This window comes from Symphalangus syndactylus, chromosome 6, assembly GCF_028878055.3.
Source record: "Symphalangus syndactylus isolate Jambi chromosome 6, NHGRI_mSymSyn1-v2.1_pri, whole genome shotgun sequence".
Lineage (NCBI taxonomy): Eukaryota > Metazoa > Chordata > Mammalia > Primates > Hylobatidae > Symphalangus > Symphalangus syndactylus.
In genome coordinates this window covers 82,233,767-82,249,956 of record NC_072428.2, presented here as the reverse complement: position 1 = coordinate 82,249,956, position 16,190 = coordinate 82,233,767, and the positions used below count along the sequence as shown (strand labels likewise).

General features: G+C 38.0%; 1 protein-coding gene across 2 annotated transcripts in view; it reads left to right on the top strand.

The window, feature by feature from the left end:
- MAML2 (mastermind like transcriptional coactivator 2) overlaps positions 1-16,190 on the top strand; it is a 371,294-nt gene that overhangs the window by 343,839 nt on the left and 11,265 nt on the right. For both annotated transcript variants that reach the window (XM_055283362.2, XM_063642052.1), the window contains exon 3: positions 12,250-12,453. In XM_055283362.2, coding sequence (XP_055139337.1) covers positions 12,250-12,453 — 204 coding nt within the window. The remainder of the gene's footprint in view (positions 1-12,249; positions 12,454-16,190) is intronic.

Below are 16,190 nucleotides of genomic sequence, written 5' to 3'. Positions count from 1 at the left end.
TTTCCAAACATTTCTAGAGGAATGGACAATTTTAGGGTATAAAACTAGTTTCTAATGTATATCCTTTTGCTTTTGTGAAGAGAAAGTATAGGCTTGATATACAGCCTACCAAAGAGAAAATAAAAGGAGATTGATAGTTTGTTTAACTCATATAATAAACTCAACAAAAGATAAAATTACTCTTAAACAGAATTTCCTAATCTTGTTTTAGTTGGTAGAGGCAGTGGTAAAAACAAAGCTACTACTAAGTTTAAGTGAGAACATTTCTGGATAATTATTGTTTGTTGATTTATTACTAGTATTGCTATAAATACCGTGCTACCATCACTATCTCATGATCAGAAATTGTATATTATTTAATCTAATGCCTTGTGTTATATGTATGATATTCAGAAAATTTATGATATTTAATTAATATCAAATTGACTTAAGCATAGATATTAATATTTGTTTTGAATCTGCTACATACAAGATACTTCACTTACTTTATGCTATTTGTTCTTAATCATCTTTGGAGGTAAAATTTATTAAATATTACCCCTATACTACTTAGAAAAAACCAGAGTTGGAATTTGAACCCAGGTCTGCCTGATCCCAGAACCCACCTTTCACTATTGCTGTCTACTCACTGAAATCACTTTTTGAGCAGAGGGATTTTAAAATGTATATATATTTGCCTATTATCTTGTTTACTAAGCTCAGTAGCCTTTAAAGTACTTTTGATTTTAAAGGCATACATGTGGGGAAAAAAGACAAGTTCTGTAACTTGAATCTCCTTATCTTTAAAATGTGAATAATAATTAAAACAGAATTATTATGGGGACTCATTAAGATAATAAATGCAGGCCCTCAACACATGGCTTGGCATTTATCTTTCAAAAAATTAGAAGTATTAATACTAGTAGAACTCTTACTCCATCAGTGTGCCTTCTCCCTGCCTTCCAACACATGCACATCATCTTCCTTATCATCCCCATCATCCTTATCATCATCCCCATCATCCTCCTCATCATCCCCGTCATCTTCCTTATCCCCATCATCATCTTCATCATCACCATCATCCTCCTCATCATCCCCATCATCATGTTCATCATTCCCGTCATCCTCCTCATCCCCATTATCATCTTCATCATCCTCATCATCCTCATCATCCCCATCCTCCTCATCATCATCTTCATCATTGCCATCATCCTTCTTATCATCCCCATCATCCTTCTTATCAACCCCATCATCCTCCTCATCATCCCCATCATCTTTCTTATCATCCCCATCATCCTCCTCATCATCCCCCTCATCATTTCATCATCCCCATCATCCCCCCATCATCCCCATCATCCTCATCATCCCCATCATCATCTTCATCATCCCCATCATCCTCCTCATCATCCCCATCATCCTGCTCATCCCCATCATCATCTTCATCATCCCCATCATCATCTTCATCATCCCCATCATCATCGTCATTGTCATCATGATCTCCATCATCATTCACCACTAACTTTTCTTTCCTAAGACATTCTATTTGCCAAAGGTCCTTCTAAGGTGCACACCCATAAAAATAACATTGGCTTCAAAAATGTTGCTCAACCTTTGCCTTTCTCCCCTACTTTGGTTTTCCAGTTGCCTTTGGAAAGAGCCAACATTTTCACCCCATGTGCCTCACAGCAGGAAGTTCCATCCTCATTTTTTCCTTCACATTGCTTCTTCAATCATTCATATATTTTTAATTCAGAAAACATCTATGGAGAGTCTGCTATACCCTGGGAATTTCACAATGAACATGTCCCAGCCTTCGAAGCACTTAAAATGGGAAAGAGGTATAAGCAAATGAGCAATTGTGATATAGAGTGACAAAGGCTGCCTAATAGGCCAGTACTGGGTCTTACAAAAGCACAGGGGAGGGGCCCCTAACTCAGCTCTAAGCAGTCAGAGAAGGCTTCCTGAAAAAAAATTACATCTGAGTTGAGCCCAGAAAAAGAAGGATGTTCACCTGGTAGGAAGAGGCAGAGAAAGAGTGTTCCAGGCAGAGAGGATATGACCATGTACAAAAATTTGGAGAAGAGAAAGAGTTCTGTGGGTTTGGAGAACTGCATGTAGTTTATTATCACCATAGTATAGAGTGAGGAAAGGATGTGTTGAGAGATAATACTGGAGAAAGATGCAGAGGCCAGATCATGGAAGGCCTTTTATTCCATTCTTGGGAGTTAGGACGTGATCCCAAAGTTAGTGAGGAGCTATGTACGATTTTAAGCTGGGAGTACAGTGTAGAGGCTGTATCCAAGGGAAAAATCATTTTATTACTTTCATAAACACCAACGTTTGTGGTGGGGAGTGAGGGGGGTTGAGTTCTCAACCTGAGCTCTATGGATAATCTGTGGATGTTTAGAGAATTTGTAAACTCCCTGAAATTGTAGACAAAATTATTAGTTGTATATGTGTTTGGGGGATAGGAGAAGATGCAGAATCCATAGCTATGTGAAATCCTCAAAAGGAACTATGATCCAAATCAATGTTTGAAACCACTGCTCTAGAGGCAGAAAGCTAAAAGCCAACTTATAGGGCAGAAATTTGAAATCTGCCACAAAAAGTCCTTCTAAAGTTGAAGAATTTCTCTTTTAAGAAAAATTTCTCATTCCTTCCCCTGAGTTACCAAACTCTTCCCACTCCACCCTGACCCACTGACGTTTTGTTCCTGGCCACTCTCCCACTGAAGGCTGCTTTCTCACTCATGGAACTGGTCTCTGTGCCAACCCATAATACGTGTCCACCCCAGAGGCTAAGAATAGACACAGTGTCCTGGTGACTTAAAAATTGGGTAACATCTGAAGGATAAACTCTATAGTGACTACAAAATTCATTCTAATCATTTGAAATAAACAAATTATAAACATATGATTGGGGTTTCTCTGCAGGGTGCAGGAGAAGGTATGGAGAAAGTAAAGAAAATTTCCTATTAAATAGAAGGGGAAAGCAGCTACTATTCACAATTGTGAAGGGGAAAGAAGAATGCTAAACCAAATATTTTCTTCTATTTTTTCAAGCTTGACCTTCATCTCCACCACCCAACCTTTCACCCCCAATAAGTTATATCAGATAAGCTACAATTCTTTCAAGCGAATAGACTTTGTTCTGTTTATTTCTTCTTAATATATTTTCCCAGATTTGGGATCTGTGTTCCTCATCTCTCAGTTAGGTGTGTGACCTTGTGCAAGTCAATTCCTTAAACTTTCTGGGCAGTGTCTTCATCTGTGAAATAAAGTTGGATGAAAGATCTGTAAGTTGTTTTTTAGTTCCTGCTGTGTGTAATGGTTACTGAAGTGGAAGGCTAATGTAAACAGATTTTATGATAAATATTTCTTATTTTCAACTTGCAGTTATCTCAAAGGATTGCTCAGTACTTCATCTAAGGCATTTTTAAAATTTAATGTGAAAGACCAAAGTACCTCACATTATTTGTCCAATACAGCCAAGTACAGCAAGGGTCAAGAAACTTTTTCTCTAAAGGGCCAGGTAGTAAATATTTTAGGCTTTGTGTGCCGTAGGTCTCTGGTACAACTATTCAACTCTGTTATTATAGTGGGAAAGCAGCCACAGGCATATGAATGAATGTGTATGGCTGTGTTCCAATAAAATTTTATTTACCAAAAAGGGTGGCAGGCTGGATTAGGCCATCATGCCATAGTTTGCCGACCCTTGAAATAGAAACTGGAAGATCTGGTAACCTTAAGATATGAGAGTTTCATCCCTTCAGTCTTTTCTGTTTACAAGCTGTTTCCTGGCTGATTTCCTGACAATTGTTTTGTTGTCATTGTTGTTGTCATTGTTGTGTTAAACAACAACTGCTCAATTATTTTGGCCACCCACAACCACCTCACTATTAATGCCCCAAATAAATAACTTTGAGCAAGTGGGCCTACCAGCTTATTGGGAATCTGAAACAGTTCAGAGAACTTGTTTTTCAAGCACAGAGATAAATAAATGGCTTCATCAGCAGACAGTTCCGAAGATGAATAGCCAAAAGGAACAGTTGAGCAGTTAGTTCATTGAGACAGGGAAAGAAAGACAAAAAGAGGGAAAGAGAGAAGCGGGTAGGGAGAAGAAAGATTGATTGAATAGCAAACCAGTTTGTGAGATCTACTGTACAGACTTGCCCAGCTGGGTACTTTATCTTGAATTTGTTTTGCAAATTGCAGATGCCTAGCTCTAGAAGCCAAGAAAAAGAAAGGGCAGTCATCCCACGCCAAAATACTCTCATGGATCTCAAGTAATTTACATTACTTCATTTTTGTGGGGGGAAAATCATTATACAGGCCCCTTCCAAAATAAGTGAAGAGGAACAGAGAGCTATTTTACCCAAATGCCTAGAACAAGACAAATATTTTGTAGAGCTTTCTTTTTTTAAATTAAGAGAACAATACCTGCCCAGTAACTTTGCCTACTTTGTGAAAGTTACTGTGTCACTGTTCAGCCCACAAAACTGCTTTAACTGTAAAACTGACTGAATCCAATGAGTCTTACTATTTCCGTATATACTTCAATGAAACCAGGGCTATTTTGTACCCCATTCTACCTTTTGCTGAAATCAATCCTGCCTGACAGAGTCCTTACAATTCCATTGAAATGAAAGAAAGAGGTAGTCCCAGTGATTTTATTAGTTAGTATCTTTTTAAAGATCTCTCACATGTTGACCATGATTTACAGAGACACTTTATCAAAGTAACACCCAGTAGCCAGGCCTATCCTCTGCTTTTGGATAGATTTTGGATAGATTTACAAGATTTTCTTCACAAATACTGTTTCTTTAAATATTTATCCCAGAAAATTTAAAGAAAAGTGTAGTGGTGAATTCACTGGTAGAAGGCTGGGACAGTGGGGTTTGTTCTTAATTTTTTAATTTGGACTTTTTTTCAAAAGGACTTCAAACTGCCTTTGAGAGAAATACAATTAATACAGAGGACAGGTAATTTGTCTTCTAAGGAAAAAGGGTTCCCATTTAAAAGAGTCCATGTGTTCTCCTAATTGTCTCCCAGGTTTGTAGACATAGTTTGCAATCTCAGTGAGCTAGTACTTCCCATGGTGATCCATAGGCAAGATATTAAACCAATGAAGTGAAAAACTGGTGAAAGCATTTTTAACCAGATTTTTTTTCCATAAGTTAAAACATGCATCCAGCTTCCTTGTGAGCTTACTTAACTCGTGAGCATGTTTTATTTGCCTCAAGCTAAAAGATTCGGTCATCATATACCTGATTTACCAAATGGTCTCCTAACATCCTTGAGACCATTCTAGGAAATAAATGATCCATCAGTAGCACAGCTGGAAACTTAAAAGTATAGTCAAGTGGCAGGATTTTCCAGCAGGCTGCATGAAATTTGTTACCCTCCTAATATAGGACTGCCCACAATCCAGGGTGTGACTATGACTCTCTGCTCTCCTTGGAGGTAAAAGCCTTGCAAACAAGAACTGTGTCCAAATTATCTCCAAATGCATGAGACATAGGTTATACTTAGTCAGTACCTGCTTTTTTAGAAAATAAGTGAATGAATGAAACCCATCATGTCCAAAGCATTTTCTTTGCTCAGATGCTGTTAAGAATAGCAGCTTGGAGTTCTGAAGAGCATTCCAAATAATACATCGAGAATGTTTCTGTAATTTTAGCAGAGGTTGAATGATCATTTGCTAGGGATGTGGTAGAAGAAAGTGCAGTTTGGAGATTTGGACTAGAATGGACAGGTAAGGAGGTTGGGTAAGTAGATGGATGGATGGGGTGGATGGGTAGATAGATAGACAGATGATAGATAGATAGATATAGATGATAGATAGATAGATAGATAGATAGATAGATAGATAGATAGATAGATAGATAGATAAGTGGATAAATGGATAGATAAAAGCTTTGCTATATAGGGAAGCTTTCGCTATATAAAGAGTCTAGTAACTGTATAGAGTTTGAGTCCAAAATTCTTGAGTATAGCAGTTTGATCAAGAATATCTAGCATCTTCTTAAATGACAGATGAGGATGGAAACATTTTAAAAATATATATATATGAATGTATTATGAGATCTTCACTACCGATTTGGAATAATTTTAAAACATTCTCAGAGTAAAAGAGCAGAGATAGGATGACTAAATACTAGCAGTGGTTAGGGACAGAGCAGTGAATTTCTAATGACAAGGCCAAAGGCTTAGAAAAAGAGGATGCTCACCAGTGGGCCTTAGAGTGGGCTCGGGACCACTTGTGTACAGCTGAGAAATATTGAAATGAAGATCTTAAATGCTTTTTGATTGGGATGGCATTTTGAGAAAAAGATGTATCCCACTAAGAGATTATGATTCTAAAACTCATAAAAATGTTGTTTGTTTTAGGTTCATGAGAAGTCCCTTTAGTATCTTTTTACCACTTTATCCCCAAGGCCCAGAAGAATGCAATGCTTAATAAATACTTGTTGAATTAGTGAATAAGAGTGCAGTGAAGGTAATAATTCTAAAGACAGATTGATTGATTGAACATTATAAAAAGAATACAAACATGTTTTCGTTGGTCTGGCAGTCCTGTGCTGGGTTAAAACAAGGACCAAGAATTTTTATCCATACTTAAGCACTGGCATGCTACACTATCTCAGGGACTAATACCATAAAAAGACTTTCAAAAATCTCAAATGCGCATGCACACACACACAAACGTGGAAAACTATCTAGAAGTGCACAATAAATATACATTACTGTGCACTCATAATTGATTTAAAACCCAGGAGGATTGGATGCGAAACCTATTTTGTAGGTTAGAACCAAACACTATAATTTTGTAGGTAAAAACAGAAGAGGAACATGTAAAATGAAAGATCATGCAAGTTCATGATTTGAACCAGTCATTGACTATTCCTTGCTGCCAAATCAGTCTTTAACTACTGTTTATCTAGAAAACTTGGTTTTCTATCGTGTGAAAGACTACATCGATGGAAATAGCCTAATTCTTTCACAATCACACACAAGCATGCATGCACACATACACATATACTCTCATCTATCAGCTGAGAATGTGTGATTTTTACCACAGCCTTCATATGCCCTTCAGGAGAAAATGTGCGTTGGGGAAAAAACAGATGATTTCTATTAAGTTCTACATGGGTTGAGTTTAAGGCAAACAGTGAGGCTGAGTATGAAAATCAAAGCCAACGCATCAAAGCAGCTTTTTCTTTCAAACTATTTTATGTACTAAAGTTTGCACAACATGTTGGCAATGACAGCAAGCTTATATAAGGAGGTGTTTTGTGTTTTACAGCAAACATAAGGGCAAAAAAATGCAAGAGCAGTGAAATATTACTTCAATCATGAATTCAAAGAATGTGTATAGTAGGTACATGGTAAAACCCATGAGTTAGAAACTACGAGATTTAAAAATCTTTTACAAAATTACAAGAAAGAGTTTATCTCTTATTCTTTCCTCCATACCAGGGCACCTCCCTTCACCCAAGCACTAGTTTCAAATTTGGAAAATCCTTTGGACCCTAGGGAAAAGGGTCCTAAAGTATCTTTTGGTACTGTGAAGGAAATAAACTACATTTAGCACAGTCTATCTGTTTGATTAGAGAGAGAAAGAGACATAGTTACATTTTCCTGGCATGCAGATCTTTTATAAATCTTAGAAAAGGGTGGTTTTCCAGAATTCTCTGGAAGTTATTTTGGAGCTCATCAATTCTGCCAACATTGAGCACTCTGTCTACCTCTTTTCTTTCTCTTCATTTTCCCCATTTCTAAATACATTTTGGTCTCTAGAAAATAAAAAACTGCTTAGCACAGAGTAGACATTCAGTACACTTTGTCAAATGCATCAATGGATTGACGGATTCATGGGTGACTAGACATTAGGTGATCTGAGATTGATTGATTGATTGATCGATTGATTTTTCCTTCAACTTTTAAGTTCCCGGGTACATGTGCAGGATGTGCAGGTTTGTTACATAGGTAAATGTATGCCATGATCTGGGTTTTAATCTTAAGACATTAGTAGGTATCATACCACCTAATGGAAATGATTATGCATTGCTTTTTGTTGTCATAACTTTGGGTGAGTGGATATGTGGAGTGTGTGTTATGTGTAGCTTATCTTCCCAGATAAACTGTATGCCAGAGATCTTAAACTCAAATGGCCTACATGGACCAGGCAAGTGATAGAAGTGAGGAAAATGGGTGGGTATAATAAAGTAAGGAGTAATAGAGGCTGCTGTGGCCAATTGGAGAGCAAAAAGAGCAATTTGTGTTTCAAACATGATGGGGGTCAAACACACCACATCTGTAGTCCAGGTACACTTACAGTGTGAGCTCCTTCACAAGACTCATTGGATATAAAACATTTAATATTTAAAAATACAGAAATAACAAAATAATAATAGTTAAAGTGTATCAAACATCTCTACTAAGTCCCTGGCACTGTTCTAAAATTCATCTTGTCAAATTTTAGGTAATTAATGTATTACCTTTATGTTGCAAATGAGGAAACTAAGGCACAGTACTTAGTAAATGTACATGATTGCACTATGCATAAATAATTGGATGTTAAAAGAATAAAAACCAGAACAGCAAAGAGCAAAGCTAACAGACCTGAGCTGAACCCCTAACCGAGAAGAAAGAAGCATACCCCTAAAGACAGCCCATCAGAGAATGATACCCCACCCATCTTCCGGCGTCTTCAAGTAGGAGGATGAAGGTAATTTCCCAAATCCGTGGGTGGCTCATAATCTGCAGTATAACTGAGACCTCTACATTTCTGAGAGACTGACACAGAACAGCTTTCTGTAGTCTGTGAGTTCTATCTCCTTTGTTTCACAATGAAAACAAACGTAAACAGACTATTGTTCCTATGTGTAGAAATAACTTTAATAATTATGAGCAGCTATTGTTTAGTAAGTGCTTACTATGTGCTAGGTATTGGATTATCTCCCCTAACTCTTGTAGGGAATCTGTGACATCCATACTGTTATTATTTCCCTTTTACAGATAAGAAAACTGAGGCTTAGAGAGGTGAATTAACTTCTGCCACATCACACAACTAAGTGTCAGAACTGGGGTATGAACCAAGGTGGACCTATCTCCAGAGCTTATGGTCTTGTCCATTGCATGGCAATGCAAAGAAGATGAAAAGAAAAGTGTTTTGAATTTTTCTACCTATGCTTGTCAGCTACTTAAAAAAAAAACAAAAACAAAAAAAAAAACCACAAAATCTTCTTTTGAAAGTCTTACATAAAACTCCAAATTGTATCAAAGACAAGAGCAGACTCTTTCTATTCTGGTTCATGTGGAGAGTAGAAAGCAAACTACCATCTCCAATACATTCTCTCCCACCTTGATGTCTTCCCCCACCACTTCCAGCTGCCTTTACACTTCCCTAATCCTGCCTTTTTCCCCCTGTCACAGGCTCTGCTTCCCTGTCCTTACTCAGGGTGCACCAAAAGGCCCAGCCCCCAATCCTCCATGTATTTCCTCCTTTCGCCCTCCAAGACACTCAGCTCACAGATCCTCATCTGCCATTCTCTGAATGACCCTCAAGTGCTTGTCTCCAAGCCCACATTCCCACTGGCTTATAGAACACAGTGGGTGAAGTCTCCAAAATTCGTGATGGATTTAAAGTTGAAAGAACTGACTGGTCATAGGGGTGTAAATATATTAGAGGATGGTTTCCTTAAGCTGCTCAAAGGATGTATCTCAGAGATGGCTGTAATTATTTTTTACTAACTAGTGAAGAGGATCTCCCCACAGTGTCCTCACTCCCCTGTCCTCTCCAACACACTTCTTTCCACCTTCCTGACCTGAGGGTGCTCAACGCTGGGAAGAGTGCTGCATGAACTGATGGGTTGGCCCAGGTTTAAAGTACAAAAATCTTTCTTCTCAATGCTTCCTGTCTCAGGTGACAGGCAGTAAAGTATACTGATTGAGAACTAGAGTTGTGGGGTCAGACAGACCTGGCTTCAAATCCTCCTCGGCCACTTACAGCTATGTGATCTCTCTGAGCTCAGGTTTCTCATCTGCGAAGTTGGGTTAATAATACAAGTTCTTGCTCATTGTTTTGTTGGGAGGAGTGAATGAGATAAATCACATAAAGCACTGACCACAGTGACTGACTGATAATAAGCCTCAGTGGATGGTCACTCTTAGGATTATTTTGTAACCCTTTGCTTTTGAGGCAGCTGGTGAGCTCTGTAGCCCCAGAGATTACTAAAGCAAGGTCAAGGCTTTCAGCTTGTGGCTTACTTACTTATCTATTTATTTCAGCTTTGCACATAGTTTAAGAAAGAGAAAGAAATAAAAGAGAAGAGAATTTCCACAAATGGTGTACCTACCACCTCTACTCATGTGGTATCATGGGAGTTGCTTTGTGGTTTTTTGTTTGTTTTTGTTTTGAGACAGAGTCTTGCTCTGTCACCCAGGCTGGAGTGCAGTGGCACAATCTCGGGTCACTGCAACCTCTGCCTCCTGGGTTCAAGTGATTCTCATGCCTCAGCCTCCTGAGTAAGTAACTGGGATTACAGGCACGTGCCACCACACCCATCTAATTTTCATATCTTAGTAGAGACGGGGTTTAACCATATTGGCCAGGCTGGTCTCAAACTCCTGACCTCAGGTGATCTGCCTGCCTTGGCCTCCCAAAGTGCTAGGATTACAGGCATGAGCTACCGCACCCAACTCCCTGCTTTATGTTTTTATGTCTTGTAACCTTATACAGTTTAGTTGGTGAATGACAGATGGATTTTTTTTTTTTGCTGGGCACGGTGCTTCATGCCTGTAATACCAGCACTGTGGGAGGCCAAGGATCTAGGATCACTTGAGCCCTTGCGTTTGAGACCAGCCTGGGCAACATAGTAAGATCCCGTCTCTAAAAATAATTTAAAAATTAGCCACCCCGTCTCTTAAAAAAATTTAAAAATTAGCCAGGTGGCACATGCCTGTGGTCCCAGGCACTTTAGGAGGCTGAAGTGGGAGGATTGCTTGAGCCTGGGAGGTTGAAGCTACAGTGAGCCATGATTATGCCACTGCACTCCAGCCTGGGTAATAGAGTGAGACTCTGTCTCGTAAAAACAAAGAGAGAGAGAGAGAGAGTTGGATTTCTTTTGTTCCCATGTATTCAGTGTTTCCCAAAGCATATTCCCTGTAACAATGAGTATCAGAATGACCTAAGGAGGTACCCTGATCCATAGCCTCAGAATCCCTGGGACAAGGCCAGGGCATCTGCCTTATAAGCTGATTCCGAGATCATTCTGATGAAAGTATAACAATTTTTGACTTAGTATTTATATCATATAAACTAAAATTTGATTTTACATTTTCTTGTATTTATACATGTAAGCATTTCTCCCTCACTTGGGTAATAAATTCTCTAAGGTGATAACCATATTTTCTAGTCTTCTTATAACCCTACTAGTGTACTAGTGTAGAGCTCAATCCTAAATACATCATTGGGAATTAATGAGAATATTCAACTGGGTTTAGCTTACTGTCTTGCAGAGTCCTGATCTGTCAATGCCAAAAAATTGGTAGAGACCTCAAATTAGAAAGGCAGTCCACCAATACCCGATACTATTTGATTTACAATTGAGTTTTTAATCAATATTTTCTCATTGTCAGTGTGTCGGGTATTCTTTTACTGAGATTCTTGCGCCGAGATACCTGAATTGTTGACTGCGGAACAAAATTTACAAGTCCCTGAGAAGTGAAGTCCTTTCCAAGTTTGAGTTTATAAAACAGAAACTTACAGGCCTTCCTGACTTTCTGTCACAGAGAGCTGGGTAAGGCAAAATGCCTTCTGTCCAAAATAGTTTCAACTTTTAAACATGTGAATTAAAACTTGACTTTCATTGCAGGATCAGCAATGATACATGCTAACTTTGGGAAAAGGAAGGATTTGTTAGGTTATGATGTTTATTCCTGAGAAATTGAGAGGTTTGCCATATGTTTTTATGGTAGTTTTCTTTGAGGTTCCATAAACACCTTCTGGAATGTGGAGGTTCCACAATCAGAGTCCTACTGGAGCTTTTCCAGTGCCCTAATGTCATTAACCCGGCTGCTTTGGTTGCTGTGATATGCAATTATTTCTTCTACGTTTAAAAAGCGATTCTCTGATCTCCAACCCATTTAACCATGTTTGATCTTTAATAAGATGAAAAATGTTTGGAATCTGAGTGTATGATCTTTGTGCTACATTTTTCCTTTTTTAATTCACAGTAGCTTTTCCTTCCCCCTTTCTCTTCTTTAGGATCAACACTCTGTGGTAGGCCAGAACACAGGCCCCAGTCCAAGTCCTAACCCCTGCTCAAATCCAAACACTGGAAGTGGTTACATGAACTCCCAGCAATCACTGTTGAATCAGCAATTGATGGGAAAGAAGCAGACTCTACAGAGGCAGATCATGGAGCAGAAACAGCAACTTCTCCTCCAGCAGCAGATGCTGGCTGATGTGGTAAAACTTTCTCTTAATTTCTACTGGACCAACCTGTTGACCCAACAGAGGAAGTTTATTTTTTTCCATTTATATTTACTGTGCCTACTTATGTGACAGCAACAAAGGTGTCCTGACTGTAAGAGAGGATAATTCCATACATTTAGTGTACTGCAGGAAGAAAAAAAAACAAACTTGATTTAACAGCTGCTGGACACTTGGAATGCATGGCACCTCTGCTAACCAGGCCTGCCCAGCCCAGGAATGTATAGAACAACCAACATGGGCATTTGAATCAGGCAAAAGAAACCAGTGTTGTTCCCCAGGCTGAAGGGGCAGAAATAGTAAACTGAACTTGAATCAACTCAAATCCAAACTGATTTTAGAGATAAGAGTTTTAAAAGCAATTTTGAAAGCCAACATGGAACCTCAAAACCAAGATTTGGCTTCCAAAATAAAGCAACTCACAATGGGGGATTTTTTAAAAGAAAATGTAAAATACATTTCCCATTTGCACTGTATATATTAGGTTGATGCAAAAGTGATTGCGATTTTTGCCACTACTTTTAATGGCAAAAACCGCAATCACTTTTGCACCAACCTAATAGTTGACTTTTTAAGAAAGACAAGATTGTGTTTCCCACACACTCCCCATGCGTTAACCCTCCTTCAGTATTTATCTGCCCAGCCCTGGTTTCATTGCCTCCCTTCAAACTATTTGGCCAAATGAAATAAAAAGTAAGCATCTCCAGGTGAATTCGAGCTAAGGTATACAGAAAAGATAACAACAAAATCAAATAATTTTATATTCAAGGAGCTTTGTAGTGAGAGTCAGAAATGCAGGGTATCACAAGTGCTATAATTATTCAGTAAATAATAATTTGCAATGAGGGTAGAGCCATAAGCAAGGCAAATCCTCTCTTTACCCTAAAGAAGGCTTGAGCCCACTGAGGATATGTCAGATAAATTGACCAACTGTAATGCATGTGATTAAATGCTATACTCTGGTGACTACTAGAAATGATTTCAGAAAGAACCTTCTATCTACTGAATATCTGAAAGTGGAGTAAGAGATGAGATGAAGAGTAGGAGGGTTATTTCAGCCAGAACAACCAGCATATTCAAAGACCTAGGGGCAATAAAGGATACCACATATTATGCCTGCCAAGATATTGAGTGTGCCGGAGAATGGGGAAGTGATGGGTAAAGATGAGATAAGAGGCAGGACGGTAGGGCTTCAGAGGCCAGAATTTACATTAAAAAGCAACAGAAGAGATTTTAAGGATTTAACACAAGGGGAAGTACTAGATTCAGATTTGCATTATAGTAAAAGTATAAAATATACTAAAAAGTATAAGAAGTAAGGGAAAAAAGTATACTTTTTATAATAAAAAGTATAAAAAGTAAGAGAAAATGTAATGAAGAGAAAGATTAAATCCAGCCTGAAAAGATTGAGGATAGTCTCCCAAAGAAGTAAAATTGGACATTGATTTTGAAGGACTGTAGGATTCTGATAGAGTAGGTGGGGTCCACTATTGTAGGTGGAGGGTGGAGCACCAAAATGTGCAGCCTGGGTGTGAATTTGTTGGTTAGTTTGAGATTGCATTATGAAATATTTAATGCCTGATAAAAAGTAAACAGTATAACAACCACATTTTTTTAAGGAATTACAAGTGGAATAAGTTTCGTATTCAGGGCATGTGAAAAGAAATAGTGAGAAGTAAATTTATTTGACCTGAAATAAGGAATATTGAGAAATAAGATTACAGATGACCTTGAATACTGCCATAAGGTTTAAGGGAGTCACAGACTGGATCACAAAGTGACACAACTGGTTTCTTCTAGAAATCATAGTTTTGAAAACTCTAGTCCTTCCCCCTGTTCCCTTCCCCTCCCATTTTTATCCTTATAAACTAAAGAACTTAGAAACAAGGGCAGCAGAGAGAAAAACGTGTAATCTAAGGTTGACTTACTGGGTACACTTTCATCACTACCATCAATACTACTAATTTCATGAATTATAACACACAGAGGTTGATTTTCAGCTCTTGTTAAAAGGCAAGGAAGTGGTAGCATATACATTCCATGAGGGTCCTGGCCTGGCACTGGCCTAACTCCCACTGGGCCCCAGTTGAGTCACCACTAGGACAGGTGCAAAGGGCAGTGGCATAAACTGTGAGATGAATGAGAATGAGGCTGCTGTTTTTGTGATTTTTAAAAACCATTCACATTTCTCTTTGTTTGGACACCATTGAGGGTGTCTGTGCTTTTTAGCATATCCAGGAAGAAGTGGTCTTTGATACCACTGTACATTAGCATATGCTTTGTGGTCATTTGCAGTCAGTTGGCAAGGCCACATAGGCACCTAAATTGAGACGTTTTCTCATGAAAGTTTGTTATCCTTATTCTCTATTATTCTCCTAACAATGAAGCACAAAGAAGAGACATGAATAGTACTTATTACAACGGACATCATGATTACCAACACGCATTGTGTACCTACTGTGTGCCAGGCACCAAGCTGGATTTTCACAGAATTAAACAGAAATATGAGGGAGGTCCTATGATTATCCACATTTCACATTTTTACAGATGGAGAAACTGAAGCAGAACAGATATGTACTATAACAGATGATTTCTATAATGGGTTTTCAAGTCCAACAGATTGGGTTATCATTAGATATTAGTTCACAAATTAAATTTCATATTGCATAAAAGTAATCTCTGGAATGGCCTATATGTTTACACTTGCACAGAATAGGAACGTCATTCTTTTGCAAAATGTAGCCATCTCTATTCAGTATTGCAGTCTAGTCTTCGCTGCTCTTCAGCACAAAAGAACAACATGGCAGTTCTGTGTTATGCCCATATGCAAGGTTATTAATCTAAGTCATTTGTGAACAAGTAGTTTAAGAAACCTAAATTTCTGGATATATATATATATAAATATATATATAAATGATATATATATAGATATATATATATAAATATATATATAAATGATATATATAGATATATATATTTTTATTTATATATAAATGATAGATATATAATATAAAATTATATATAAGTGATATATATAATATAAATATTATATATAATATAAATGATATGTAAATATATAATATAAATATTAGATAAATTATATATATATATGAAAACCCTTTGAACAACAGTTTAGCCCTCTGGTGGAGACAAGCCTGACCAACATGGTGAAACCCCATCTCTACTAAAAAAATACAAAATTAGCTGGGCATGATGGCGGGCACCTGTAATCTCAGCTACTTGGGAGACTGAGGCAGAAGAATCGCTTGAATCTGGGAGGCAGAGGTTGCAGTGAGCTGAGATCGTGCCATTGCACTCTAGCCTGGATGACAAAGTGAGATTCCATCTCAAAAAAAAAAAAAAAGTCAATAATTAGATTGAAGATATATAAAAATAAATCCAGGTTTACAATATAGTCTATGATGGGAAGTCAAGCACCTTCTTCTCTGTCTCTCTCTCTGTCTTTCTTTCTCTCTGACTCTCACACATACATACACACACACACACACACACACACACACACCCTGTCTTCAGTATAAACAGTAGAAACACCTAATTACGTAAGAAAGAATGACAGATGCTTTCGGAAAAGAGTGGATTTCAGAAAGTCCATGCTTGGCATAAAAATCAAAACTGTCATCTCACACAACAGTTTACAGCAGAGCTGGTTGAACACCACCACATTTGGGTTCATGGAACATCTGAAGCTGTTT